The 26,454-nt window shown below is 41.7% G+C and overlaps 2 protein-coding genes across 5 annotated transcripts in view; one reads left to right on the top strand and one right to left on the bottom strand.

The window, feature by feature from the left end:
• The window catches only part of TRIM68 (tripartite motif containing 68), a 31,786-nt gene extending 21,143 nt beyond the window's left edge, over positions 1-10,643 (bottom strand). For 2 of the 4 annotated variants that reach the window (XM_003421524.4, XM_064288574.1), the window contains exons 1-3: positions 10,519-10,643; positions 9,429-9,530; positions 3,708-4,188 (exon numbers count right to left, since the gene is read on the bottom strand). In XM_003421524.4, the coding sequence (XP_003421572.2) occupies positions 3,708-4,133 (426 nt within the window). In that variant the 5' untranslated portion in view covers positions 4,134-4,188; positions 9,429-9,530; positions 10,519-10,643. The remainder of the gene's footprint in view (positions 1-3,707; positions 4,189-9,428; positions 9,531-10,518) is intronic. The other 2 variants (XM_023540588.2, XM_023540587.2) reach the window with 2 other exon arrangements.
• A 9,383-nt stretch (positions 10,644-20,026) lies between these two features.
• Positions 20,027-21,609, top strand: LOC100667542 (olfactory receptor 51D1). The gene has a single exon (XM_003421525.4). It carries the CDS (start codon positions 20,593-20,595, stop codon positions 21,607-21,609), a length of 1,017 nt encoding a protein of 338 aa, XP_003421573.3. The 5' UTR covers positions 20,027-20,592.
• The last annotated feature ends 4,845 nt before the right edge of the window (positions 21,610-26,454 follow it).

Here is a 26,454-nt window from a genome sequence, read left to right as displayed (position 1 = left end):
TAGAGATTAACCCTTACTGGACATGTCATTCCTGAAGATTTTTTCCCAGTGTGTAGTTTGTCTTTTTACTTTTTTGATAGTTTATTGATAAGCATAAGTATTTAATAGTCTTTAATTTTAATGAAGTTCAATTTATCAATTTTTTTTTTTTTTTTAACGGATCTTGCATTTGGTATTGTATTTAAAAAGTTATCACCAAACTCAAGGTCACCTAGATTTTCTTCTATGTTCTTATAGGAGTTTCATAGTTTTGTGTTTTATTTTTAGATCCATTGTCCATTTTGAGGTAATTTTTATAAAAGGTTCATATTTTTGTATGTGGATGTCTACTTGCTCAGCACCATTTGTTGAAAAGACTTCACTTTTTCTATTGAATTGCCTTTGACTCTTTGTCAAAGCTGACTATATTTGTGTGGGCCTATTTCTGAGCTCTCTATGCTGTTTCATTGATCTATTTTGCCTATTCCTTCACCAATACCATACTGTCTTGGTCACTGCAGCTTATAATAAGTCTTGAAGTCAGGTTGTAATAGTGCCCTAACTTTGTTCTTCTTCAGTATTATGTTGGCTATTCTAGGTCTTTTGTTTTTCCACATAAACACCAGAATCAGCTTGTCAAAATCCACAAAATAACCTGCTGAGATTTTGATTGGGATTGCATTGAATCTATAGATCAAGTCAGGGAGAACTGACATTTTAACAATACCGAGTCTTTCTATCCATGAACATGGAAAAACTATTCATTTATTTATATCTTCTTTGATTTCTTTCAACATTTTTGTTTTCCTTATATAGATCTTGTACATATTTTGTCAGTTTTGTTTTTTTAATGCTAATGTAAATGTTGTGATGTTTTTAATTTCAAAGTCCAATTGCTCATTACTGGCATATAGGAAACACTTTTGTATTCAATATACAAAATGATTTTTGTCTACTAACCTTGTATCCTGCAATCTTATTAGTTCCAGGAGGGTTTTTTCCCCCCTGTTGTTGATTCTTTGGGATTTTCTACATGGACAATCATACATCTGCAAAGAGTTTTATTTCTTCCTTCCCAATCTGAATACCTTTTATATCCTATTCTTGTCCTATTGCATTAGCTAGGACTTCCAGTATGATGTTGAATTGGAGTGGTCAAAGAGGACATCCTTGTCTTGTTCCTGATCTTGGGGAGAAAACTAGATGTTAAATATAATGTTTGCCATAGGTTTTTTGTAGATGTTCTTTATCAAGCTGAGGGAGTTCCCTTTTATTTTATTCCTAGTATTGAGAGTTTTGTTTGTTTTTATCATGAGTGGGTGTTTAAAACCAAAACCAAACCCATTGCTGTTGATTTTGACTCATAACGACCCTATAGGACAGAGCAGAATTGCCCCACAGGATTCCCAAGGTTGTAATCTTTATGGAAGCAGGCTGCTACATCTTTCTCCTACAGAGCAGTTGTTGGGTTTGAACCAATGACTTTTCAATTGGCAGCTGAGAGCCTAACCACTGTGCCACCAGGGCTTGAATGGCTATTTGATTTGTCAAATGCTTTTTCTGTATCTATTGATATGATCAAATGATTTTTCTTCTTTAGTCTGCTGTTGTGATGGATTACATTAAATTGATTTGCAAATGTTCAGCTATACTTGTATTCCTGAAAAAAATCTCACTTTGTCGTGGTATGTAATTCTTTTTACACATTGTTGGGGTTGATTTGCTAATAGTTTGTTGAGGATTCTTGCATGCATGTTCATGGGAGATATTAGCCTGAAATCTTCCTTTCTTTTAATGTCTTTTTCTGGTTTTGGTATTAAGGTAATGCTGATATCATAGCATGCTTCTATTTTTTGGAAGACATTATAGAGAACTTATATCATTTTTTTCCTTAAATGTTTGGTAGAATTCACAGTGAAATCATCAACAGGAGTCTGGTGCTTCCCGTTTTGAAAGGTTATTAATTGTTGATTCAATTTCTCAAATATATATATGTCTATTCAATTTATCTATTTCTCATTATTTAAGGTTTGGTATATTGTGTCTTTCAAGGTATTGGTCCATCTCACCCAAGTTATCAAATTGTGGGCATACAGTTCTTTTATTATCTTTTTAATGTCCTTGGGATCAGTTGTGATGGCTTCTCTTTCATTACTGGTATTAGTCATTTGTGTCTTCTCTATTTTTTTTCTCCCCTTGGTTATTCTGGCTAAAGGTTTATCAATTTTATTGATCTTTCCAAGGAACCAGCTTTTGATTTTATTGGTATTCTCTATTAATTTCCTGTTTTTGATCTCACAGACTTCTACTATAATTTTCATTGTTTTCTTCCATCTGCTTCCTTCAGCTTCAGTTTGCTTTTTTTTCTAGTTTCTCAAAATTGAATGTTATATTACTGATTTTAGATATTTCTTTTTTTCTATGTATTCAGTACTATAAATTTCCCTCTAAGCACTGCTTCTGCTGCATCCCACAGCTTTTGTTGTGTTTCCTTTTCTTTAGTTCAAAATATTTTTAAATTTCTCTTGAGATTTCTTTGATCCATGTATTGAGAAGTGTGTTAAGTAAGCACTTTTAATTTCTTAGAAATTCTCTTATAGGAAATAATAATTCAGGTGATTTGTCTTATACTCCCGTCTTCTAATGTCAACTCCAAAAAAGGACTAATATTACCACTAGATTACTGGATCACAGAATCACTTGGGTAATGGTTCTGATAAAGGCATGCCACTGTAGACATGTGAAGAAAGAGCAAGAAGAGATCTGGAAGATGATGAGGGTAGCTATAAAAATGGCCTTGGTATCTCAGGGAAAGATGTTCATTAGGTGATTCATGACTTGTAAGGAGCAGAAGGTGCTTAGAAGTGGACAAATCACTTGTCAAAAAAAAGGGGGCGCTTGAGAGAGATGACGGAATGCTAGCTGAAGAGTGAGATGACTAGCCTTTGATCTTCTTCTAACCAAAAATCAAACACTCAAACCTACTGCTGTAGCGACCCTACGGGACAGATTAGAACCACACCATAGGGTTTACAAGGCTATAATCTTTATGGAAGCAGACTGCCATATCTTTTTCCCACGGAGTAGCTGGTAGGTTTCAAGCTGCTAACCTTTCAGATAGCAGGTGAGCAGCTTAACCACGGCACCACCAGGGCTCCTTTCTTCTAGCCAACTTACCCTAATGTCAAGAGGAACCTTAGAACATTAAACTCACTCAATCCTGAGTGACTCACCTAAAGACCTTTCTAGCTGTAAAATAAGTTATTATGATTTCAAGTTTCTGAGCCTCAGTTTTGTTTATAAAATGTGTATTAAAGTGACTTACCCAATGTCAAATGACTACTTTGTAGCACTGCTAGGAAGAGTTTGTAGGTTCCAATACATGCAGCTTTGGCAACCTACAAAACAGCCTCATAGTCAAACTCATCCAAGGTACCAGAAACCCAGATGAAACCAAACTGGTCTCTTTTAAATTCCCAGTACTGAAATCATCTTTGGCTAGGCAGTGACCACAATGGATCCAGGGATGGAGTGTAGAAGAGGGAGTCAAAGGAGGTCACGGATACAAGGAAAAACATAGCTCAGTATGTCAGATCTCTGGGATATACGGGTATGAGAAGTCAAAAGATTTTAGTCTCTGTGATCCCTGGTCAAATCTTTGATCTAGAGACAACCAAGTGAGGGGCAGGGGAGAGGCTGGGGCATCCAGCCAAGCCTCCATCTCTCACCTTATACTCCCAGGCGACATCCTCCATGGGCACAACGCTGTGGGTCTTATGCTCTGGGGACTGGCTGCAGGCCTCACACATCATCAGGCCATCCTCTTTGCAGAACAACTTAAGCCATTCCCTGTGGAGCTCACACACATCACCTTTCAGTCCCATTCCTGGGTGAAGCCCTAGCAGACGGACTTTTTCCACAACATTGGCCAGCTGCCAATTAGGCCGCAGGTTCCCAGGCTGGACAGGAGCCCGGCAGAGTGGACAGGTGTAACCCCAGTTCTGGGATTCTCCTGGGACCTCCCAGAGTCCAGAGAGACAGCTGTGGCAGAAACTGTGACCACAGTCGATGTTCACAGGCTCCTTCAGGAACGTCATGCAGATGGGACAAGCCACTTCTTCCACAATGGCTTCCACCAAAGCTGCAGGATCCATGGTTCCTTCTCACAACCTCCTCAATAAAAGTAAAACCAGGGAGAGGTAGTGAAGGCTTGAGAAGAGGAAAAGAAAAACAAATAAGAGAAAAGGTAACAGAAGAACAGAAAGATCAGTAAAAAGAATAATGACTAAATAAACAACTTCCTTTGGGTCCTGTATTAATCTTATTTAATAAGCACTGGCCTTCTCAACTGAAGTTCTGACTGGGCCACGTGACTCATACCACAGAAGGAACATCTGGGGATATCTAAGTGAGTGGAAGTCAGGTGCTTTCAGTTTTCATTCATTTAGTCATCTCTGACCCTCCTCAGGGTTTGCTCTACCAGTTCATTCCACTCCACCTCAACTATGCTCTCCAAATGAGAACTGTCTCTCTTAAACTTGGATAGGGTCACATAAAATGTGGTGTTTCAGTGTCCTAAATAAGGTCTGAAATGCCTTCAGTCCCGCTTTATGGTATGTTAGTATGTCCATTTATATAATTCAAGGTGCAGAAAATATACAAAAAGCCTTATATATACAACTATAAGCACAATTTGTTTTCTTGTGTTACACACTGAAGTGTAAAATATAAGGTAAACAGTACTTTCCACATACTCTTCAAACTCCTGCCCACTTATCCAGCACTAATACACAGTTGTTATTTACATTATTCATCAAGATACCATGATACTCTCCCCAGCTTTCAGTGCTTGTTAGAGGCAGAGATGAAACACCACCCCTTACAAGAAAACAAAAACAAAACAAAGCACATCTGATGATAATCAAACCCATATTGATGAAGTCACTACTCTAGCAAGAAACCTGAGATTTCTGCCAAAGCCACATATAGGTATGGGTCTTGAATGGTCAATGGCAGGCTCTTGGCTCACCTATCAATATTTATTTATTCACTTTATAAGTCTGTCTTACCAGCTAGAGTCTGAATGGGTGATGCCATGTTGGCTTAAGCACTGCTATATCATTAGCACCTAGAACATTGCCTGAGGTGTAGTTAGTGCTGAATAAGTATTTGTTGACTGAATAAACCAGCTAGACATATGAAATAGGTCCTAAACCACAACATGCTTTTATAATTTCTGTTAGGTAATTGCGAGCAGTATTATATACTAATATCAATAGCTATCATTCCTTGATGAACACATGTTTTGAGCACTTTATGTGGATTAACTTATCTCACAACCCCAGGTAGAAACCACTATTCTTATTTTACAGATGCTTGGTCCTGGGCTCTACCATTTTATCTTCGGAAAATTACTTAACATCTCTAAGCTTCAAGGTATAATAAAAATTCATGAGGCGAGAGAAATCACTGTGGTTTAGGATAGTCCAGCAAGGTCTTTTGAAGGAGATGAGGCAGTAATTAGATCTTACAGAACTCTGTTGCAGGCCATCTGCAGGTCATACCTTCCCAACTGGTTTCTCTGTCCCTTGCTTTTCTTCTTCCTATTATCACTACCACACTGTGGGATCCAGTACCCTAGTTTTGCTAAATCACTACCTACTCAAGAGCCTACCCTGGCTCCCCAGTGCCCAACCCAAACTCCTCACAGTCTGTACCACAGGGGTCTTAAAAAAATCACTCTCCTTTCACACCCAAAATGGCACCTATACTCAGCCAAGCAAAGAGAGAAGATTCCACACTTTCTTGTATACTCCATGTTCATTCGTCCTCCCCTACTTGAGTTCTTGCTGTTCTCCCAGCTGGAAATGATCTCCTCTGCTGTCTGTCTTATCCCAGGTACACTGTTTTTGGTTTTATTTCCCAAGTCAAAATCTGCCTGCCTTGAGTGGGGCTCCTGCCTGTCCTGAAGCTAGAAGACTTTCCTTCTCTGGTCTTCTGCATCCTGCCCCAGGGTTGTTTTACAGTCCCCGACACAGAGACTGTGATTGCAGATGCCATGTTGGGTCCTCTACAAAGAGCTTTCAGTTCATTAAATCCAGAGAGCCCTGGATTTAAGAGATGGAGGCTGAGTACCTTTTCTGGGTGTCTGTTGCCTCTTCTCTAAAGCAAAGATGACAGATTAAGCACAAGTGAGTTCCCCTCCTGTGGCAGGGAGAATAATGCTTGCCACCCACCTTTCCCAAACATGTTCATATTCTAATTCCTGGAGCCTGAGAATGTATTATGTTACAGGGGAAAAGAGAACTAAGGTCGCACATTGAAGTCAGGTTGCTAATCAGCTGATCTTAAGATAGAGAGGCTACCCTAGATCAGCCAGGTGAGCTGATGCAATCACACGGGTCTTTAAAAGGAGGAGGTGGAGGAGGCAGAAGAATTCAGTCAGAGAAGGGCGTGATGGAAGAAGCAGGGTCAGAGTAATGTGATGTAAGAAGCACTTGATTTGCCACCACTGGCTTTGAAGATGGAGAAAGGGGCCACAGCCAAGGAATGCATGTGGCCCCTGGAAGCAGGAAAAGGCATAAAAACAGATTCTTCCTTGAAGCCTCCATAAGGAATGCAGCTCTGGATTTTGGTCCAGTGAAATCCGTGGTGAACTTCTAACACAGAGAACTGTAAGGTAATAAATTTGTGTTGTTGTAAAGCACCAAATCTGTGGCAATTTGTTATAGCAACAATAGGAAATACACCTCCCTTCTGAGACCCTCAATAAAATAATAGTAAAAGAACAGTAAAGCGAGTAGGAGGGATATCATCAGTGGATACATGATTTATCAACTTTCTGTTGAGAAATAAACTTGAGCAACAAAAAGAATAGTCTGGAAATGCAGAAAAGGACTATAGCAGAGGACATAGTGGATTTGCTGCTATAATCTGAGCGGCTCCATGCTCAGTAGCATAGAACAGTAGAAGAAAACTTCCAAGACCTGAAGACAGAGATGCAAGTCTGTGACAGGGAGTTCTGCACAAAGAAAAGACTCACACTTATACACACCACCACGTCAAAATAATGACAGAAGTTCCTAAACACCTCCAGAGAAAAACACAAGGGGAGAGTGGAACACACACACGTGCATCCACAAATCAGTCATCTAAAAAAGAATAGTCAGACTAGCATTTTCCTTTTATCAGCAATACCAAGTACTAGAAATAGAAAGCCAATGTAATAACCCCTTTAAAGTTGTGACTGAAAGTGACTTTCAACCCAGTATTATTTATCCAACCAAACTAACAATACCAAGCCAAAAACCTAACCCGTTGCTGTTGAGTTGACTCAGATTCATAGTGACCTTACAGGAGAGAACAGAACTGGCCTATAAGGTTTCCAAGGGGTGGCTGGTGGATTCAAACTGCTAACCTTTTGGTTAGCAGCCATACCTCTTAACCATTGTGATACCAGGGCTAACAATAAAAAGGTCAAAATGAAGACATTTTCACTGCAAGTACTTAAAAGTCCACCTTCAACATACTCCTTCAAAGGAAGTTACTTGAAGATGTACCTACTCCAGCAAAAGAAGGATGAAAACCAAGAAAGAAAAAGGCATGACAAACATAGCAAAACAAAACCCAGGAGGACAGTGCATAAGAAACCCCAGGGTGAAAATAAGAGGACAGACTTAAAACAAATGCTTCAAACTGGAAGAAGAAGTCAATGGATTCTCAGGATGTCTTCAAGAAAAGATTGGATTGGATTTCAAGTAAAAGAGAAAAGCTGGAAGGCATTAGTGACAAAGTGAAGAAAGCATGTTCCCAATCTCGATAAGACAAAAAAAAAAAAAGGAATGAGAATTAGAAAAGCATGGGGAAAAACAAATAAAATCAAGGTTCCACTGTAAACCAAACTAAAGCATGAAATGCAACAAGGGTTACAAGAAGGAAATAAAATTCCAGCAAATTAATTTGCTCTGCAGTGAACAATATTTTTATGGTCCTAAAGTAACCGCTAAGGAGCCCTGGTGGCACAGTGGCTAAGGGCTCAGCTGCTAACTGAAACTGCTGCCAGTTCGAACCCACCAGCTGCTCCTTGGGAGAAAGATATGGTAGTCTGTTTCCATAAAGATTACAGCCTTGGGAACCCTACAGGGCAGTTCTACTCTGTCCTATAAGGTCGCTATGAGTTGGAATTGACTCGACAGCAATGAGTTTGGTTTTTCAGTAAGGTACTCACTGCTTACTGGTTTTAGAATCAATCTATGGTCAAAAAAAGAGAAGAGTTTGCTTTTACATTGTCAGGGCTGATAAATGTTCCAGAACTTCCCTCCTCCCACTCTTCTAGACAACTATTTTGCCATTCTTCTCTATTCTCCAACCAATACCCTTCCCTCTGTCAGCAGGGTCAGGTGATGACCTTGCTACCCATTTCACAGAAACGATCAGAAGAGAATGGCCACTCTGTCTTCCCTTCAGATAGCATGGATGAACTTTATGTCAACTTTTTTTTAGACCAACTCCTCCACTTGTTCACTAAATCCTTTACTCTCTCACCTATTCAAAAACAGTTGTGTCCTATCCTTCCTGCATTTCAAGTCTCCCCGCCACTAGATAATTTCCATCAGATTTAAAAAATGCTGAAATAGTTCCCAACTTAAATAAAATTCTCTCTTGACTGCACAATCCTCTTTAGCTAGGATCTATTTCTCTGCTTCCCTTTACCATAAAGCTTTTGAAAGAGCTACCTATATTTACTATCTTCACTTTTTCTCCTTTCATCCTCTCTCAAATTCGTTTCAAGACTTTGCCCCATCATTACTCCATCACAGTCTTGTCAAGTTCACCAGTGAATACTGCTAAATCCAATGGTCAATTCTCAGCCCTTACCTTACTTGCCCTGTCAGCATCATCTGATGCATCATTCTTGGCTTCTGAGAAGCTTGTCTATTGGTTCTCCTACTACTCCCTGGCTGCTCCTTCTCAATTTCTTTGGCTGGTTCCATCCTCTCCCTTTGGACCTTTTCTCTATCTATCCTCCTTCTATGGATGATCCCATCCAGTCTCACAGCTTTAAATATCATCTACATGTTGATGACTTCCATATTTATGTCTCTAGCCTGGACCTCTCCTTTGAACTCCAGACTCATATATCCCCATACATACTTGACATCTTCACTTGTAGGTCTAATTGATATCACAAACCTAACATGTCCAAAGCAACTTCTGAGTTCCCTCCTTCTTCCTCCCCTCAGTCTTCCTACAACCTGACCTTCCTATAAAGATAACCTCACCATGACCCTGCTCTGTTCTTCTTCATAGCATTTAATATCATTTGCCATGTATTTGTTTATTGTCTTACTTCCCATATTAGAAGTTTCATGAGGATAGGGACATTGTCCATTTTGTTCACTACTTTATCTCCAATGCCTAGAACAATGCTTCAAATATTTGCTGAATACCTGAGAATTGAACTTCAGTGCTGAGGCCCAGATGGCAGTAGGTTGGAAGTGGAAGAAGTGTCAACATCCTCATCTAATAGTGGAGGCACCAAGAGCTACTGCCTAAAGTTGACAAGACAAGAAATGGAGGTTGGTATCTATTATTTATAGCTAGAAAAGGAAATCAACAGAACTAGAATAGCAAGCAAATATTGATGGTGGCAGTAGGAAAGTGAGGTAAAGAAATACTAAAACGATAAATCAAGAGATACAGTGGAAGCATATTATTTAGATTTGTTGTTGTTGTTAGCTACTCTGGAGTTGGCTGGACTCATGGGGACCCATGTGTTACAGAGCAGAACTGCTCCATAGGGTTTTCTTTGTGACAATCTTTATTGAAACACTTTGCCAGGCCTTTCTTCCTCGGAGCTGCTGGATAGGTTCAAATTGTCAACTTCTGGGTTAGCAGCAGATGGCAGACTGTTTGCACCACCCACTCTCCTTTATTTAGATTTAGGGTCATTAAAAAAAAGATGTAAATATGTGTAAATTAAAATGATGGTTTCTGCAAGAGGGATTTGGGGACAAGTGGCTATTGCTTTTCAATATAAGCCCTTTTTTATGCATAAATTACTTTAACCAAATTTAGAGAAATAAACGTTTAAGTGCCTCAGATAAATTACAGAATGCCTGAACGGAGTCTTCCACTGTGCCTTTCTTTGGCAGGGTGGGGAGCCGGTCCAGGAAAGACGTGAGAGTGGTGGGGCGGGGCAAAGGCTCCAGAAGGACCAGGGACCAGAGTGTGCATGAGTGTGCGTGTGTGTCTCTGTACGAGGGAAGGTTTGAAGGGGTAACCTTCAAGTTTCAGGAGCCGAGGAGGGTGGTAACCTCCCGCCACAGGCCGCAGGGCAGGGCCATTGGGCAGCTGGCGGGTCGGGGATGAGAAGGTGAACTTGCCGGGCCTCTGACTTACGCAGTACGGCTGTCTACCCACCTCCCTCCTCAGCCTGGACTAGCGATTCGCGGCGGAAACCGAAGGTGGAGACACCTGGTTCCCACGGCCGAATTCCGCAGGGTCGGGAGAGACAGGGCCCGTAAACGCAACACTTACCGGCCGGGCTCCGAAAGCCCAGCCACCAAGGCCGGGTCGCTTGCAGGCTCCTCGGCCCCTTTCGCAGAGCCCCGAGGCCCCGGAAACAATGAGCGGCGGGCAGAGCCCAGGCGGCGTATGTACCCGGTGGCTGCGTCTTTGTGGGAGCAGCCAATCAGAGATAGCGATCAGACCAACCCTAGCCAATCAGACGTGAGGACACGGGCTTGAAGTGGCAGTGTGTTTTCTCTGCTTCCTTAGTTTTTCCAACGTCTTTTCCCCACCCCGAGCCTCTTAACTGTAAAGGGGCCGAGGAGTTAAGAGTTGGGTGGTCGAAGGGTTGAGATTTCCGAATGAGGGCGTCTGGACCCTGCATTAGGAGGCACAAGCAGGCGCTCTAGCCGACGAACCGTTTGCTTCTCATGCTTGCTCTTTGGCTGACAAGTGTCTCCTTAGAAGCTAATCTTGTTCCTTCCAGGCAATAGCAGACCTAATGCTGTTCATTTGCCCGTTTTCCATGTGAAAGTCAGCACTCTATGAGGTCAGCCAGGTCTGGTTCTGTGTGACCCAACTTTCTCTTTAGTCTTTCTAGAAGACAAGGCTGAACCCCCCCCCCCGCCCCCCCAGGGTTCAAAGTATGGGAAGTTAATGCCTCTTTTCCCCCAGATAAAAGTAATCTCACTTCAGAGCAGCAAAGCTGCAGGTATTTGTTATCACTTACCTTAGGCAGAGGAAGGGAGTTAGGGGTGGAAGGGGAGGTGAGTCCATAAGCTCAGACCTACAGTTCTGTCCAGAGAGGGTGGAGTACCTTTCTGCATGTGCCCCTGTGTTCCTCTGTGGTCAGAAAGTAGGGGTTCACCGCAAGTGTGTATTAGGGTTTAAGTGTTTGGAAAGACTGAGAGGCAGGGAGCAGAGAAGAGGGAGCAACTCCAGAAGCAGAGAAAAGGAGCAGTAGCAACAAGACCCTCAAGAATGTGGTAGGACAGCTTCTATGTGAGAGGCCATGAATTGGAATATATGCGGCTGCTAAGCCAAAAGGTCGGAAGTTCAAATCCACCAGGTGCTCCTTGGAAACTCCATGGGACATTTCTACTCTGTCCTATAGGGTCGCTATGAGTTGGAATGGACTCGTGGCATCCAGTTTTGTTTTGTTTTGTTTTGATTTTATGTAGCTGCAACTGTTTTTGAATTATTTTCAGCAAAATTTTACTTGCCTGTGATAATTATGATACAGTCCGATAATTTCTGAATTCTGTTGGATCACCTTTCTCTGGAATGGTCACAAATATGGATCTCTTCCAGTCAGTGGGTCAGGTAGCTGTCTTCCACATTTCTTGGCATACCAAGTGCTTCCAGTGTTGAATCCGTTTTTTGAAACATCTGAATTGGTATCCCATCAATTCCTGTAGCTTTGTTTTTCACCAGTGCCTTCAGTGCAGCTTGGAGTTCTTTCAGTACCATCAGTTCTTGATCATACACTACCCCCCGAAATGGTTGAACGTCGACCAACTCTTCTTGGTACAGTGACTGTGTATTCCTTTCATCTTCTTTTGCTGCTTCATGCATCATTCAATATTTTACCATATATATGTATATGGAATTGACTCGACGGCATTGGGTTTATAGATATGGAAACCCTGATGGTGTAGTGGTTAAGAGTTTGACTGCTAACCAAAAGGTTGGCAGTTTGAATCCACCAGGCACTCCTTGGAAGCTCTATGGTGCAGTTCTATTCTATCCTATAGGGTCACTATGAGTTGGGATTGACTCAACGGCAACAAGTTTGGTTTGTTTTATATATATATGTATATATATATATATATATACATATATATATATTTGTTGTTGTTGTTGTATGCCTTTGAGTCTCTTTTGACTCATAAGTGACCTTACAGGACAGAGTAGAACTGCCCATAGGTTTTCCTAGGCTGTAATCTTTACTGGAGCAGATTGCCAGGTCTTTTCTACCTCAGAGCCACTGGTGGCTTTAAACTGCCAACCTTTTGTTCAGCAGCCAAGCCCTTAACCATTATGCCACAAGGGCTCCTTATATACATATAAGCTTTTATATGTATTTCTCACATGTTGTTGTTAGGTGATGTTTAGTCGATTTTGACTCATAGTGACCCCATGTGACAGAGTAGAACTGCCCATAGGGTTTTCTAGGCTATAATCTTTAGGGGAGCAGATCGGCAGGTCTTATCTCCCATGGAACTGCCAACCTTTTGGTTAGCAATCGAATGCTTAGCCACTGAGATACCAAGGCTCCGTTTATCTCAACTACATACATATATACCTCAGCAAGAAGAGGTCTTTGGGCTAAGGCAGGATTCAGGCATTACAGGGCTCTTGACTTGAAAACATCTTAAACCCTTAAAGTAAAACCTCAGATCTTGGTCTTTCCCTTAGAGGCTAACACTGGCTAGTCATTTTCCCATCTTAAATTATGCTTAGCTACTTTGTACAAACCATAGAGAAAGGCCTAATGAAATTAGCACCAGATAATAGCATGGTCCAAATTAATATGTGTTAGCAATTAAAAATTTCTGAAAATTAAACAAGATGAACTTTCTCCTATTACTAATTATCTTCAAAGATACTGAAGTGCCCAGGTAAATTTACTGAACCTTGTTTCCACAGAGAAACTAAAATATCTCTTGTTTCCCATTCCTTTTTGTTTTGCTCAATTGTAGCCAGAAAGGTCTTTCTTGGGTATCAGAATTGAACTTGAGTTTCTCTTTTAATTCTACCATCTTGCATCTGAATAGGTGTCAGTTTTTTTTTTTTCCCAACAAGTCCAGTGATGGATTAAGACCCAATGTTTCTTATTGGTCCACTTTGCAAAGTCTCAGAAAGTCCTTAAGGCAAGCTATAACATTGAAAGCAAATACTGATTAATAACATAAATTGAAAACACCACACCTCTAGAAAAGCAAAACCAGTAAAGAGTATGAATATATTTAGAGAGATCTATATTAAGGAAATGGCTCACATGGTTTTAGAGGCTGGATTGTCTGGAGTCCATGGGTAAGGCTGGTGGTTTCTCCTAATTCACGCAGCTGCAGGAAAATCTGTGGGTAATTTCTACTCTGTCCTATAGGGTCTCATATGAGTCAGAATAAACTCAATGGCACACAACAACAATGATATGGCAAAACATTGAATGATGCAGGAAGCATCAAAAGAAGATGAAAGGAATACAGTCACTGTACCAAAAAGAATTGGTCAACATTCAACCATTTCAGGAGGTGGATATGATCAGGAACTGATGGTGCTGAAAGAAGTCCAAGTTGCACTGAAGGCACTGTTGAAAAATAAAGCTACAGGAACTGATGGAATATCAATTCAGATGTTTCAGAAAATGGATGCAATGCTGGAAGCACGTACTATGCCAAGAAATGTGGAAGACAGCTACCTGACCCACTGACTGGAAGAGATCCATGTTTGTGCCCATTCCAGAGAAAGGTGATCCAACAGAATTCACAAATTATTGAAGAAATTAGCAGGTCAGACAGCAGAGCTCTTGCTCACAGGCTGGAAAGTCCAACGAATTCCAAGATCAGTGGGCAAGACAGCAGGTAAGCTGCTAGCTCAAGTCCCAAGAACCGAAGGTCAGATGAACAGGAGGCAGCTGCAGGATCCAGAGTGAGCAAAAGCCCATGAGCCATGCCAGAAAGTCCACCTATACTGGATGCAGGCCACACCCCCAAGGAAACTCCCTTTTAACGATTGGCTACTCACAGCAGATCCCATCATGGAGGTGATCACATTACATCAAATCTCATGGAAGTGATCATATTATCATACCACTACCAAAATACGTCATAACTGCCAAACCACTGAGAATAATGGCCAGACAGGTTGACACACAACCTTAATGATCATGCATCATAAGCTTATTTTAAGCAGAAAAAAGACTTATTAAAGGATATTAGGTAGTTCGTTGATGGTGAAGGTTGGAACATAATCAATTCATCCTGTAGGTCCAGTCCAGTGGAGATACCACTGAGCACAGTAAAAGGTCATACACCTACGGACACTAGAAGCCACCACTAGAATCTCTGCCATTGCAGTCTCCGGAAGATGAATTTTTCTATCACCACTCCTCATCAGAACAATACAGTGTGGTATCTACTGTTTTATGGTCAAAGCTTCTGGATCAGCTTCCTGCAGATATATATGATTGGCAAAACATAAGGCAAATACCTTCACCTCTGGTAGATTGTATCGTTGTATCCATCTATTTCATCTCTTCTTGTAAGAGGAATATACTTCGTAATTCATTGCCTTTTGATTTACAGTGTCTCCCTAAAAGTGGAATACTTCCTCGGTCCATCATCAGTTTTGGGAATGTGACCGTCCTGGGTTATTGGGATGGGATTGGAGGTGAAGTGTTTCAGTTCCAAACAGAAACTTTATGAGACATTGCATGCTTCACTACCTCTTGCTCTTTATTTTTTTTCCCCCTCTATGCCACAATAAAGATATGTCCCAAAGAGGGGCTCCTCCTTCGGCTTGGTCTCTGGATAAGAAGACACAGAGCAGAGTCCCAGCAATCTGCCTGCAATGAAGGACATGATATGTGAGTGAGAAATGCTTATTGTAAGTCCCTGTAATTTTGTAGTTTTTTTTTTTGTTGTTGTTGTTATGATGGCAAAGTTGATTAATTAGCCATGAAGAAGAGTTTCTAAACATAGGAAGATTATCAAAGTGCTAGGTGGCCGCAGTGAATGACAAATACCCACCACAAGCATCAACTCTACGTTCACAAAACTTAGAAAACATAAATAAGTCCTCAAAACAAAATGTGACCTCCACACAGTTCAATAATATTTCCTCGGCAGAAGAAAGGCTCAAAATGTGAACCTCCACATTTTCATGTTACCACCACTGGCTATAGAGGCCTTCAAGAGAAATAAAGTGCTATCTGGGGAATGGGGCAGAAATGAAAAAACAAAGGGAAAAAAGGAACAGTTGATGGTTTCAAGTTTTCAGAACTTCTCCTCTTTGTCAATCTGTGCCCGCTGTTTGTTTTCCAGAGTTTAGGGATAAAAACATGGGAGAATTGCTAATAAAAAGTTAGGAGTAACAATATGATTCCCACACAATGTGAGAAAAATATTCACCTATATAAATAGTCTCCTTTTGGTGGAAATGGCATATGAAATACTTCTGTTTTCTTGGGCAATTAAAAAATTTGCTGTCTGGTACAACTAGCTATTTCCTGAGGCATCGTTCTTCCCCTAAATGTTATTACATGCATATTACAAAGCCTCTGCATTTTCCTTTCCATCTCTTCTGTGTTTTCCCCTGTTTCATGCACCTCAGTGCATAACTGAGAGTATGCTTAGTTTAGGGATACAGCATCTACACTGTTTTGAGCAGGATATGTTATATTCAACATAAACAAATGCAAAGCAAAGTTTAGGGCCCAGTATTTTCAACAGTCCTTATTTCCTGCTCTTCTCTTTGTTATTCTCTGCATCTTCAACAGGATTCAATAGACTCCTTTGCTTTTTTTTTTTTTGCCAAAGTGGCTGCCACAGCTAACTTCTGTGCAAGAATTCCTAAGGTTTAGGAATCTGGCCTTCCAAGACAGGTTTCCTATTACTCTCAGCATTCACACAAGGTGGAAAATCATAGTCAACAAACCCAAGCTGCTTCAAGAGTCTAAACCTTATGGGTTCAGAGAGGCCTATCATTGGCTATCTGTCTTCTCAGATTCTTGCTTTTCTTCACTTAACTTTTACATTTTCTGGGACTTGTATAAATATTTTAACTCTTTTCTTGAATGATAAAACATGACTCTAACTTCTTTTAGTATTCTTTAATCTCACAAACAATGTTGAATTCTATGGAACAAAGGGGATGAGAGTTAGGTGGTCCTACTTAGGTTAGGAGTCAGGAAAGGTCTTTCTAAGAAAAGATATTTAAGCGGAGACCTGAAGTTAAGAACTGGATGGACAGGGAATAGAGTAGGTATTCTTACCACGGAGAAAAACAAAAGACAGCAGAAGGGCGAGAGAGAGAGAGCATGGCACATTGAAGTAATGGGTTAATTTCAGTGTGTTGGGCACTAAGAGTGCAGAAAGGGAGGTAGAATGTTGGAAATGGTGATGGAGAGGTAAGCAGGGACACTCATGAAGGACCTTATGATAGCTGGAGTAAAGACAGAGGAGATGGAGAAAAATTGACTAATTCACAAGAGATCTAGGAAGTAAAATAAAGAGGACTTGGTGACTGACTGGGTGTGGTGTGGGAAGGAGGTGAGAGAGAAAAATCAGGGATGATAACTTCCTGATTTCTGGCTTAGGTAACAGAATGATTTTCTGTGACAGAACAAGCCAAAAAACAGGGAACAGGGAATAGATTAGGGACCAGAGATCATGAACATAGTTGGTGGTGTTGATTTTGAGGTGCCTGAGGGACAGCTGGAGCCCTGGTGGTGCAGCGGTTAAGAGTTCAGGCTGCTAACCAAAGGTCACTGTTCAAATCCACCAGGTGCTCCTTGGAAACCCTATGGGGAAGCTCTGTTCTGTCCTACAGTATTGCTGTGAGTCGGAATTGATGGCTATGTTTGTTTGTTTGTTTTTGGTTGAGGACACGTAAGTGGTGATAGTCAATAGACATTAAGCATGTCTGGAGCTCAGGAGGTTGGTCTGGCCTGATTTGCTTGTTTGGCGCCACGGGCGTAGGTAAAATTACTCATGGGTACTGTATAGACGGGGAGGGACAGGATCTAGCCCTGAAGAACCCCACCAGTAACGTGAGAAGTAAAAGACACAGGGTACCTGTACGAACTTCGTACTGCCAGCATTAATTGTGTTCAAACTCTTCTAGTTTCGAAATAGAAATTTTAAAAACTTTCCTGGGAGCTTCAAGCAATGCCCATTTCTCTTCTCTGTACATACAAACTTCTTGAAAGAATTGTCTATGTTCATTTACCCCATAGCTTCCCAACCCACTCACTCCTCACTCAGCTACGTTTGGTGTGGCTCACCAATTCACCCCAACAGTTCTTCTCAAGGAAACCAGCCATTTTTTATTTCTAGTCCTTATAGTGCTTGACCTCTAAGGAGCTTTCTGCACTGTTGTCCATTCTTTCTTCCCAGCATGTTTTCTTCCTTTGTCTTGTAGCTGTCTCAGCTGGATTTCCTCCTACTTCATTGGCTCTTCCAGTTATTTTGACTAGTAATAATAAACACAAAAAAAATCACTGGAAAATGGCTAGTATCTCATTTTATTTTTCACATTAAACTGATGCTTAGGGTGGTTTTACTTTTAGTAAGTGGTTGGGCTGGGAGTTGGACTCAAGTGTTTCCTGGCTGAGCCCTACATTTAAGCTAGTATATTAAACTGTTATTTCTGGAGATAGAGGAGAGTTATGGTTAGCGGCCCAAGGAAGAAAGGGTTGGCTTAAGAGGGAGTGAGGAAGAGCTAAGGGGCAGCATGATGCAGTAGGAGGAACTCAGATTCAGAAATGAGATTCTTGGCCCTTGAGGCATCATCCTCAAAGCCGTTGCTCCGGGTCCAATACGAGGACTGCAACTTCTCACGTGACCACAAGGAGGCAGCATCAATTAGCGGGAGGCAGTCCCCGGAAACAAGTTTGGGTCCCGTTGAGCGGTGTATTTTGAGCTGGCGCCACAGTTTTCGGGAAACCCTGGTGGCGTAGTGGTTATGGGCTACGGTTGTTAACCATAAAGGTTGGCAATTCAAATCCACTAGACGCTCCTTGGAAGCCGTGTGGGGCAGTTCTACTCCGTCCTATAGGGTGGCTATGAGTCGACATCCACGCGACAGCAACGGACTTGGTTTTTTTTTTTTTTTAACGAGTGTTCGGGTCTGTAGCTCTTTTTACGCGCCCAAGTCTCCATTTCGGTAGCTCCTCTTTTCCAGCCCTGGTCATTCCTCTTAGCCTCTTCACCCCATGGCACTTGCCCTCTCCCTAGTCTTCTGAGCTGGCCTCAGAATAGTAACAGAACTCAGCTCCTTTGGGTAGGCAGCAGGGCTCAGCTTTCTGTAGGCGCCTGGGCTCCCAGGGAGCCCCGAGTTGCTCAGTCTTCATCGCTCCTCACGTTCCCTGGGGCCCCCAGACAGGCTATATATGTGAGGCGGCTTGAAGCTGGGGCACTGGTAGTGAGTGCTGCAGATTCAGCCTAGAGAACAAAGGCGAGGGGGAGGCTTGGTCCAGCGTTGGGGGAGTCTGTGGAGGCCGAGAAGGAAGGGCATGTTAAGTAAGGAAGGCGGTCTTCACTCAGACAGCCTGGCTGCCTGGAGAGGTAGAGTCTCCCAGCGAGCACCCTTCCCACCTTCTCAGATTAGAGTGGCCAGGGCCCAAAATTTGCTCAGCAATCTACTCAAGGAGGAATTTCTTCAAAACCTTGTGAGGTGCATTTCAAGCTTTGCCTATCCTCCTCCCAGGACAGCAGTCCCTGGTTCAAGCCTCCTACCCTTCAATGAAGGAACAAGGCAAGGGAAATGAATGTACCTAGAGAAGAATGTATGTGTGTGTGTGTGTGTGTGTGTTGTTGGTGGTGGGAATTGGTGATGAAAGAAACTGGAAAGCTAGAAAGTTAAATTGGGGGTCCAGTGAAGGGCCTTGACTTCTAGGCTACAGAATTCCGACTTAATCCTGAAGGCTATGGGAGCCACCTGTAACTTTCTAAACAGGAGCCTGACATGTCAGAAGGCTGACATGTCCAGTTTTACCATGTAAATGGCAGCAGTGTGGAAGGTGGATTGGAATAGACTGGGTTTGGTGGCAGCGAGGCCAGTTCGGGGAATGATATAATAAGGCTGGGAGCAAGGCAGGCGGTGTCAAATGAGAGGAAAGTCTATAATAAATTAGTTAGAAAAGCAAATTCACATGTGGGGGTGAAAGAGCAGAGAAATCAGGATAGAATTAGATGCCCTGACTTAGATGACTTGGGTGACTGGGTGGTACAGATTCACTGAGATCAAGAAGGGGCAGAGACCCAGGTTTGGAAAGGGTCCCATTTGTGGCAAGATGAGTGTGGGGCCTATAGCCTATCAAGGTACAAATATCAAGCAGGCAGTAGGTTATATCAGGAAAGAGGCTAAAAACAGAGTGGTCTATGTAGAGAAAGGTAGTGAGCCTGGGTGTTGGGTGATCACTAGGGAGAGAAGGTGGAGGACAGGATGTGTGTCTCTGGATGCCCAGTATTGTGGAGTGGCATGGAATGATTTTGTTTCATGTCTCAGCTGCAGCTGGTTTCAGTGTCACACCCAGCCATAACCTGGGTTTGACTGTTATGCGGGCCTTGAGACACCCCAAGGGCAGATCCTGTCCTAGTCTTTGTTGGGGACTGAAGATTGTAGGCTCTCCCCTCACCCCCCAGAATACCAGAACCGCTTTTCTCAAATTTCTGTGATAAAAAAACAAAACAAAACAAAAAAACACCTTGGGACAAGGGACATAACTGTTTATTACATAGATTTCCAGGCTCCCTCCCTTGGGAATTCTGATTTTTGGGGCCCAGACTAGGATCAAGGGGATGAAGTTTTCAACAACTGCCCCAGATGGTCCTTATCAAGAAAATTTGAGAAATGCTGCTAATGTCTAAACAAAAACCTGCCTCTTGAAATCCAGTCCCAGGCGGAGCCCCTACTTTAACTTTGTGCTAAATCAGATTACAGTGAGTCTTAAAGGCAGCCACGGACTGAGCCCCTATCTCTGGACCCAGACTAACCCTAACTCCAATATGTACCAGGAATGCTGAGTAAATGTGGAAGGTTCTGTGCCAGCCTAGCTACTCTGTTGCAGAAATGGCTGAGAGCAGTGCCCTGACCAGCAACATTAGCTCCGAAAACGAAGGACTGTTGTACAAGTTCTCCTTGTGCGTCCTTGCACACTGAGATTGATGGGACAATTATAAAATCTGCTGAAGCAGTGCTGGACACTTAGAGGGTAGAGGCAAATGCAGGGTGTACAGGCAGGTGTGTCCAAGGAGATTCAGAGCAGAGAGAGGCTAGGGTTCAGAATTATTAGAAGTACTCTATCCTTCTGTTTTGTATCATCACTTCTCCAGTGCCCTTACCTTATAGGTCCTCTCCCCTCTGAATCATGACTGAATGATATTCCTCCTTCTCTCTTTCATAGACACTGGATTCAGGATGCAGAAGCCCCAGCTCTTGTTCCCTGTCATGGCCACCCCAAATGGAACTCTAGTCCACCCAGAGTACTTTCTGCTGGTGGGCATCCCTGGCCTGGGGCCTAATGTACACTTTTGGCTGGCTTTCCCTCTGTGTTTGATGTATGCTTTGGCCAGCCTGGGAAACCTGGCCATCATCCTCATCATCCGTGTAGAAAGGTGCCTGCATGAGCCTATGTACCTCTTCCTGGCCATGCTTTCCACCATTGACCTAGTCCTTTCCTCCAGCACCATGCCCAAGATGGCTAGCCTTTTCCTAATGGGCATCCAGGAGATCGAGTTCAACGTTTGCCTGGCCCAGATGTTCCTTATCCATGCTTTGTCAGCCATGGAGTCAGCTGTCTTGTTGGCCATGGCTTTTGATCGCTTTGTGGCCATCTGCCATCCTCTGCACCATGCTTCTGTGCTCACAGGGCCCACTGTGGCCAAAATTGGGCTAGCTGCCCTAATCAGGGGATTTGTATTTTTCTTCCCACTGCCCTTTATCCTGAAGCGGTTGTCATACTGCCGAACACATACTGTCACACACTCCTTCTGTCTTCATCAAGATATTATGAAGCTGTCCTGTACTGACACCACAGTCAATGTAGTTTATGGACTCTTCATTATCCTCTCGATCATGGGCGTGGACTCCCTCTTCATTGGTTTTTCCTACATCCTCATCCTGCGGACTGTGTTGGCTCTGTCCTCTTGGGGAGCAGCACTCAAGGCTTTCAACACCTGCATCTCTCATCTCTGTGCTGTCCTGGTCTTCTATGTACCCCTCATTGGGCTCTCTGTGGTGCACAGACTGGGTGGTCCCACCTCCCTGCTCCATGTGGTTTTGGCTAATGTCTATCTATTGCTACCACCCGTGGTCAACCCCATTGTCTATGGAGCCAAGACCAAGGAGATCCGTTCACGGGTCTTCCATATGTTCTTGCAAGATGGCAGGTGAGCAGGATAACCTCCTCAGTGTCCTTAATTCCTACCAAAGATGGGAGGATTGGGATCCTGTGTAATGTCTTAGTGATTGGGGCATCTAACTGACTGGACTGTGTGCACCCAGTTATCTAAATAGATCTTGAGTTCCTGTCTCCAACCTGTGTCAATATAGAACAGTTTGGACATGCCATCCTGGAGAAAGATCTATGTATGGTGTCTGCATGTATCTCGACTTTCTGCTATGCTGGCCTCATTTTCTTTCTCTCCTTCAATGAGAAAATACACATAGCCATCTTTTTGTGTATAGAAGAGAAGGCTGTAAATGCCACAACTCATGATTTGTTCCAGCATGGATGTATGATTTTAATTATTCTTGCATTTATGTATCCATGACAGTGGATCTATCTTGGATGAAAGAGGTCAGCTATATGAAGCTTCTTGTTTAAATCTCAAAGTGGCTAAGCAGTCATAATTGGGAGCTAATAAAGGTATTTGAGTAATCATAATTGGAGGGAAGAAAGGAAGAGGTGACCAGAGAGAAAGAGAAAGTTTACATGAAGTGTTTAAAATTCTGTATTTGCGTCTATGTATATTTATATGGAACCCGCCAATGTATGTGAGTGTGCATCTATGTGGCTGTACTAGCAACTGTTTACCCATGAGGGTGCTGAATCTTCTAGGTATGGTTACGAATGTGTAGGTTTATATTTTTGTGTGTATATATAATTTTTAGTGTGCATGTATGCGTGGGGTAAGTGCCAGCTGTGTTTTGGCGAGCGTGTGGTAGCTGTATCCTGGCATGCACATGTTTAATGAGTAATGTCTCTGGTTGTGTATTTATCATATTTATGTGGCATCTGTTAGCTGGTATGTGATGTGCATCTATCTGAGTATGCTGATATCCTCATCTATACGGTGGATAATATCGTAACTTCCAGCTCTTGGAATCTGATAGGTCAAAAAAGGTTGCATAAAAGAATTATAGGTAAAAAACAATTGAGATTCATTTGAGGCAGAGGAAAGACTGCTAAAATAAGACTTATAAGGTTCAGATCCTGGAAATATCATAAAGCAGCATTACCTTATAATCTTTCTAGACCTCGTTTCCTTTCTGTAAAATGAGAAACTACAATACCAGTAATTTTGTAAACTTAAGTGTTGTGAATGTCCTTTGTAAACAGAAAAATGTTGTAAACAGGCAAGAAATTATCATTCCCAGTTGCCTCATTGCACAACTTTAAGAAACTCCATTCATATCATGGTCTATGTGTGTGGTGCTCCCCAGAACTGTGCAGCCCATCACCACTGTGGCCACCTGTAGCTGCCCTGATTTATTATTACTAGTGGATTAAAGCACCTCTTTATCTCATAATAAATTGTTTTCACAAAGCTTCAGTAAGGTTAATATGTATCACCCTCTGCTGGGATCTGATTTTAGAAATGAAATTCAAGCAAAACCCAGCATTGCCAATATGTTCTTTTAGGTATGGTCAATATCTACATGAGGAAAAAGACATCATGGGGTTGAAATGAGATGGGATCTAGGTTTGGATCACTAGCATTGATTTTTGGGCCAGTTACTTAACCTACTATGCCTCAGTAATTTTGGAAACTATAAACACTGTTTACAGAATGCTAAAACAGAAATATAATCAACACGCTGTTGGATGATTTTGGGGATTAAATCAAATAACTGTTGTGAAACTACATGAGAAATGGAAAATGATCAATAAAAGTTGGTGACAATCATTGTAAATAATAAAACTAACAAAATGAGATATGATTATCGCAATCTAGGGGATAGTATTCAAAATATAGAAGTCTTCTACCTTTCGTACCCCCCTTTGCCAAGGCTAGAAGCTATTTCCTTGTCTATATTGAAATGTCACTGGTTTTAAGCCTACTTGTGGTCTTCTTTCTCAGGAGATCCTGAAATATCTCTGAGTCTTCCAGAATATCTTTATTTTGATAGCTGCTGGTGACTATAGTAATTGTCGCCTCTCTGGAAAACGTGGATAACTGCCAAACTAGATCAAGAGCTTCCCCTAGGCTCCCAGAGTCTCTAAAACAAAACAAAACACAAAATAAAAACCAAAACCTGTTGCTGTCAATTCGATTCCTACTCACAGTGATCCTATAGGACAGAGTAGAACTGACCCATGAGGTTTCCAAGGTTATAATCTTTATGGAAACAGGTTGCCACATCTTTCTCCTGTGGAGCAGCTGGTGACTTCAAACTGCAGGCCTTTCAGTTAGCAATCAAGTGCTTGACCACCGCACCACCATGCTTCTTTCTCCACAGTCTCTAGGCTTCCCTTTATCATGGATTTTACTGTGTTATTCCTTTATCATGGATTTTAATATATTTCAATTGTATATCTATCCCTCTGTCATAGAGCTTAAACAGTTATAAGATAACTGTCTGTTTATCCCTCTGTCATAGAATTAAGTAGCTGTATAGTAGTTGTCTATCTCCCTTGAGGGGAGGGACCAAATATTATTCATCTCTATGTTCTCAGGACTTGACACTGAATGTCTGTTTGTCTGGGGCCACTCAGAGAGAGGAAGAAGATGAGTATTTTCTGGTTCACTTGAGATAAACAAATTCACTTTTATTCATCCCAACCACCCTCATCTCTTGTTCCTTTCTCTAAAAGGTACAGTCCTAAATTTGGCCTGTGTTGTTTTATGAAGTCTGCAAAGTGATTTTCGCAGGTATTAAGGATCCATTATCCCCCATGCTATGAGTTGGAATCAACTCAACGGCACTGGGGTTATCCCCCATGCACCTGTCAGTTTGTCATATTGTGGTGGCTTGTGTGTTGCTGTGATGCTGGAAGCTATGCCACTGGCATTTCAGATTATCAGCAGGGTCACCCAAGGTGGACAGGTTTCAGTGGAGCTTCCAGACTAAGACAGACTAGGAAGAAGAACCTGGCGGTCTACTTCTGAAAAAATTGGCCAGTGAAAGCCTTATGAATAGCAGGGGAATGTTGTCTGATATAGTGCAGGAAGATGAGCCCCTCAGGTTGGAAGGCACTGAAAATACTGCTGGAGAAGAATAACCTCCTCAAAGGAGAGTTGATCTTAATGACATGGATGGAGTAAAGCTTTTGGGACCTTCATTTGCTGAGGTGGCATGACTCAAAATGAGAAGAAACAGTTGCAAATATCCATTAATAATCAGAACATAGAATGTATGAATCAAGGAGAATTGGAAGTTGTTAAAAATGAAATGGAACACATAAAGATTGATATCCTAGGCATTCGTGAGCTGAGGTGGACTGGTATTGGCCATTTTGAATCAGACGATCATATGTTCTGCTATGCTGGAAATGACAAATTGAAGAGGAATGGTGTCACATTCATCATTGTCAAAAACAGTATTTCAAGATCTATCCTGAAGCACAATGTTTTCAGTGATAGGAAGGCCAGTTAATACAACTATTATTCAAATTTACACACCAACCACTAAAGCCAAAGATGAGGAAATTGAAGATTTTTACCAACTTCTGCAGTCTGAAATTGATCAAATATACAATCAAGTTGTATTGATAATTACTGGTGATTGAAATTTGAAAGTTGGAAAAAAAAAAGGATCAGTAGTTGAAATATATGGCCTTGGTGATAGAAACTACGCCAGAGATCGCATGATAGAATTTTGCAAGATGAATGACTTCTTCATTGCAAATACCTTTTTCCAACAACATAAATGGTGACTATATACATGGACCTTGCTGGATGGAAAACACAGGTATCAAATTGACTACATCTGTGGAAAGAGATGATGGAGAAGCTCAATATCATCAGTCAGAACAAGACCAGGGTGAACTATGGAACAGACCGTAAATTGCTCATATGCAAGTTCAAGTTGAAGCTGAAGAAAATTAGAACAAGTCCACAAGAACCAAAATATGACCTTGGGTATATACCACCCAATTTTGGAGACTGTCTAAAGAACAGACTTGATACATTAAACACTAATGACTAAAGACCAGATGATTTGTGGAATGAAGTCAAAGACATCAAAACATGAAGAAAACAAAAGGTCATTTAAAAGGCAGGAAATAAAGAAAAGACCAAAATGGATGTTAGGGGAGACTCTGAAACTTTCTTTTGAACGTAGAGGTGCTAAAGTGAATGGAAGAAATGATGAAGTAAAAAAGCTGAACAGAAGATTTCAAACGGTGGTTCAAGAAGACAAAGTAAATTATTATAATGAAATGTGCAAAGACCTGGAGTTAGAAAACCAAAAGGGAAGAACATACTCAGCATTCCTCAAGCTGAAAGAACTGAAGAAAAATTCAAGCTTTGAGTTGCAATATTGAAGGATTGATTCTATGGGGAAAATATTGAATGACACAGAAAGCATCAAGAGTAGATGGAAGGAATGCACAGAGTTACTGTACCAAAGAGAATTAATTGTTTGATGTTCAGTCCTTTCAGGAGGTAGCATATGATTAAGAACTGATGGTACTAAAGGAAGAAGTCCAAGCTGCACTGAAGGGAATGGTGAAAAACAAGGCTCCAGGAATTGATGGAATACCAAGTGAGATGTTTCAACTAACAGATGCAGTGGTGGAGGTGCTCACTCGTCTATGCCATGAAATTTGGAAGACAGCTAGCTGGCCAACTGACTGGAAGATCTCCATATTTGTGCCCATTCCAAAGAAAGGTGAGTCAATAGAATGCAGAAATTATTGAACAATATCATTAATTTCACACACAAGTAAAATTTTTCTGAAGATAATTCAAACGTGGATACAGCAGTATATTGACAGGAAACTACCAGAAATTCCAGCTGGGTTCAGAAAAGGACGTGGATCAAGATGTTGACCTGTGTTTTATTGACTAGGCA

This window comes from Loxodonta africana, chromosome 7 (genome assembly GCF_030014295.1).
Source record: "Loxodonta africana isolate mLoxAfr1 chromosome 7, mLoxAfr1.hap2, whole genome shotgun sequence".
Classification (NCBI taxonomy): domain Eukaryota; kingdom Metazoa; phylum Chordata; class Mammalia; order Proboscidea; family Elephantidae; genus Loxodonta; species Loxodonta africana.
The sequence above is the reverse complement of the archived record's forward strand: the minus strand, read 5'-3'. Positions and strand labels throughout refer to the sequence as shown.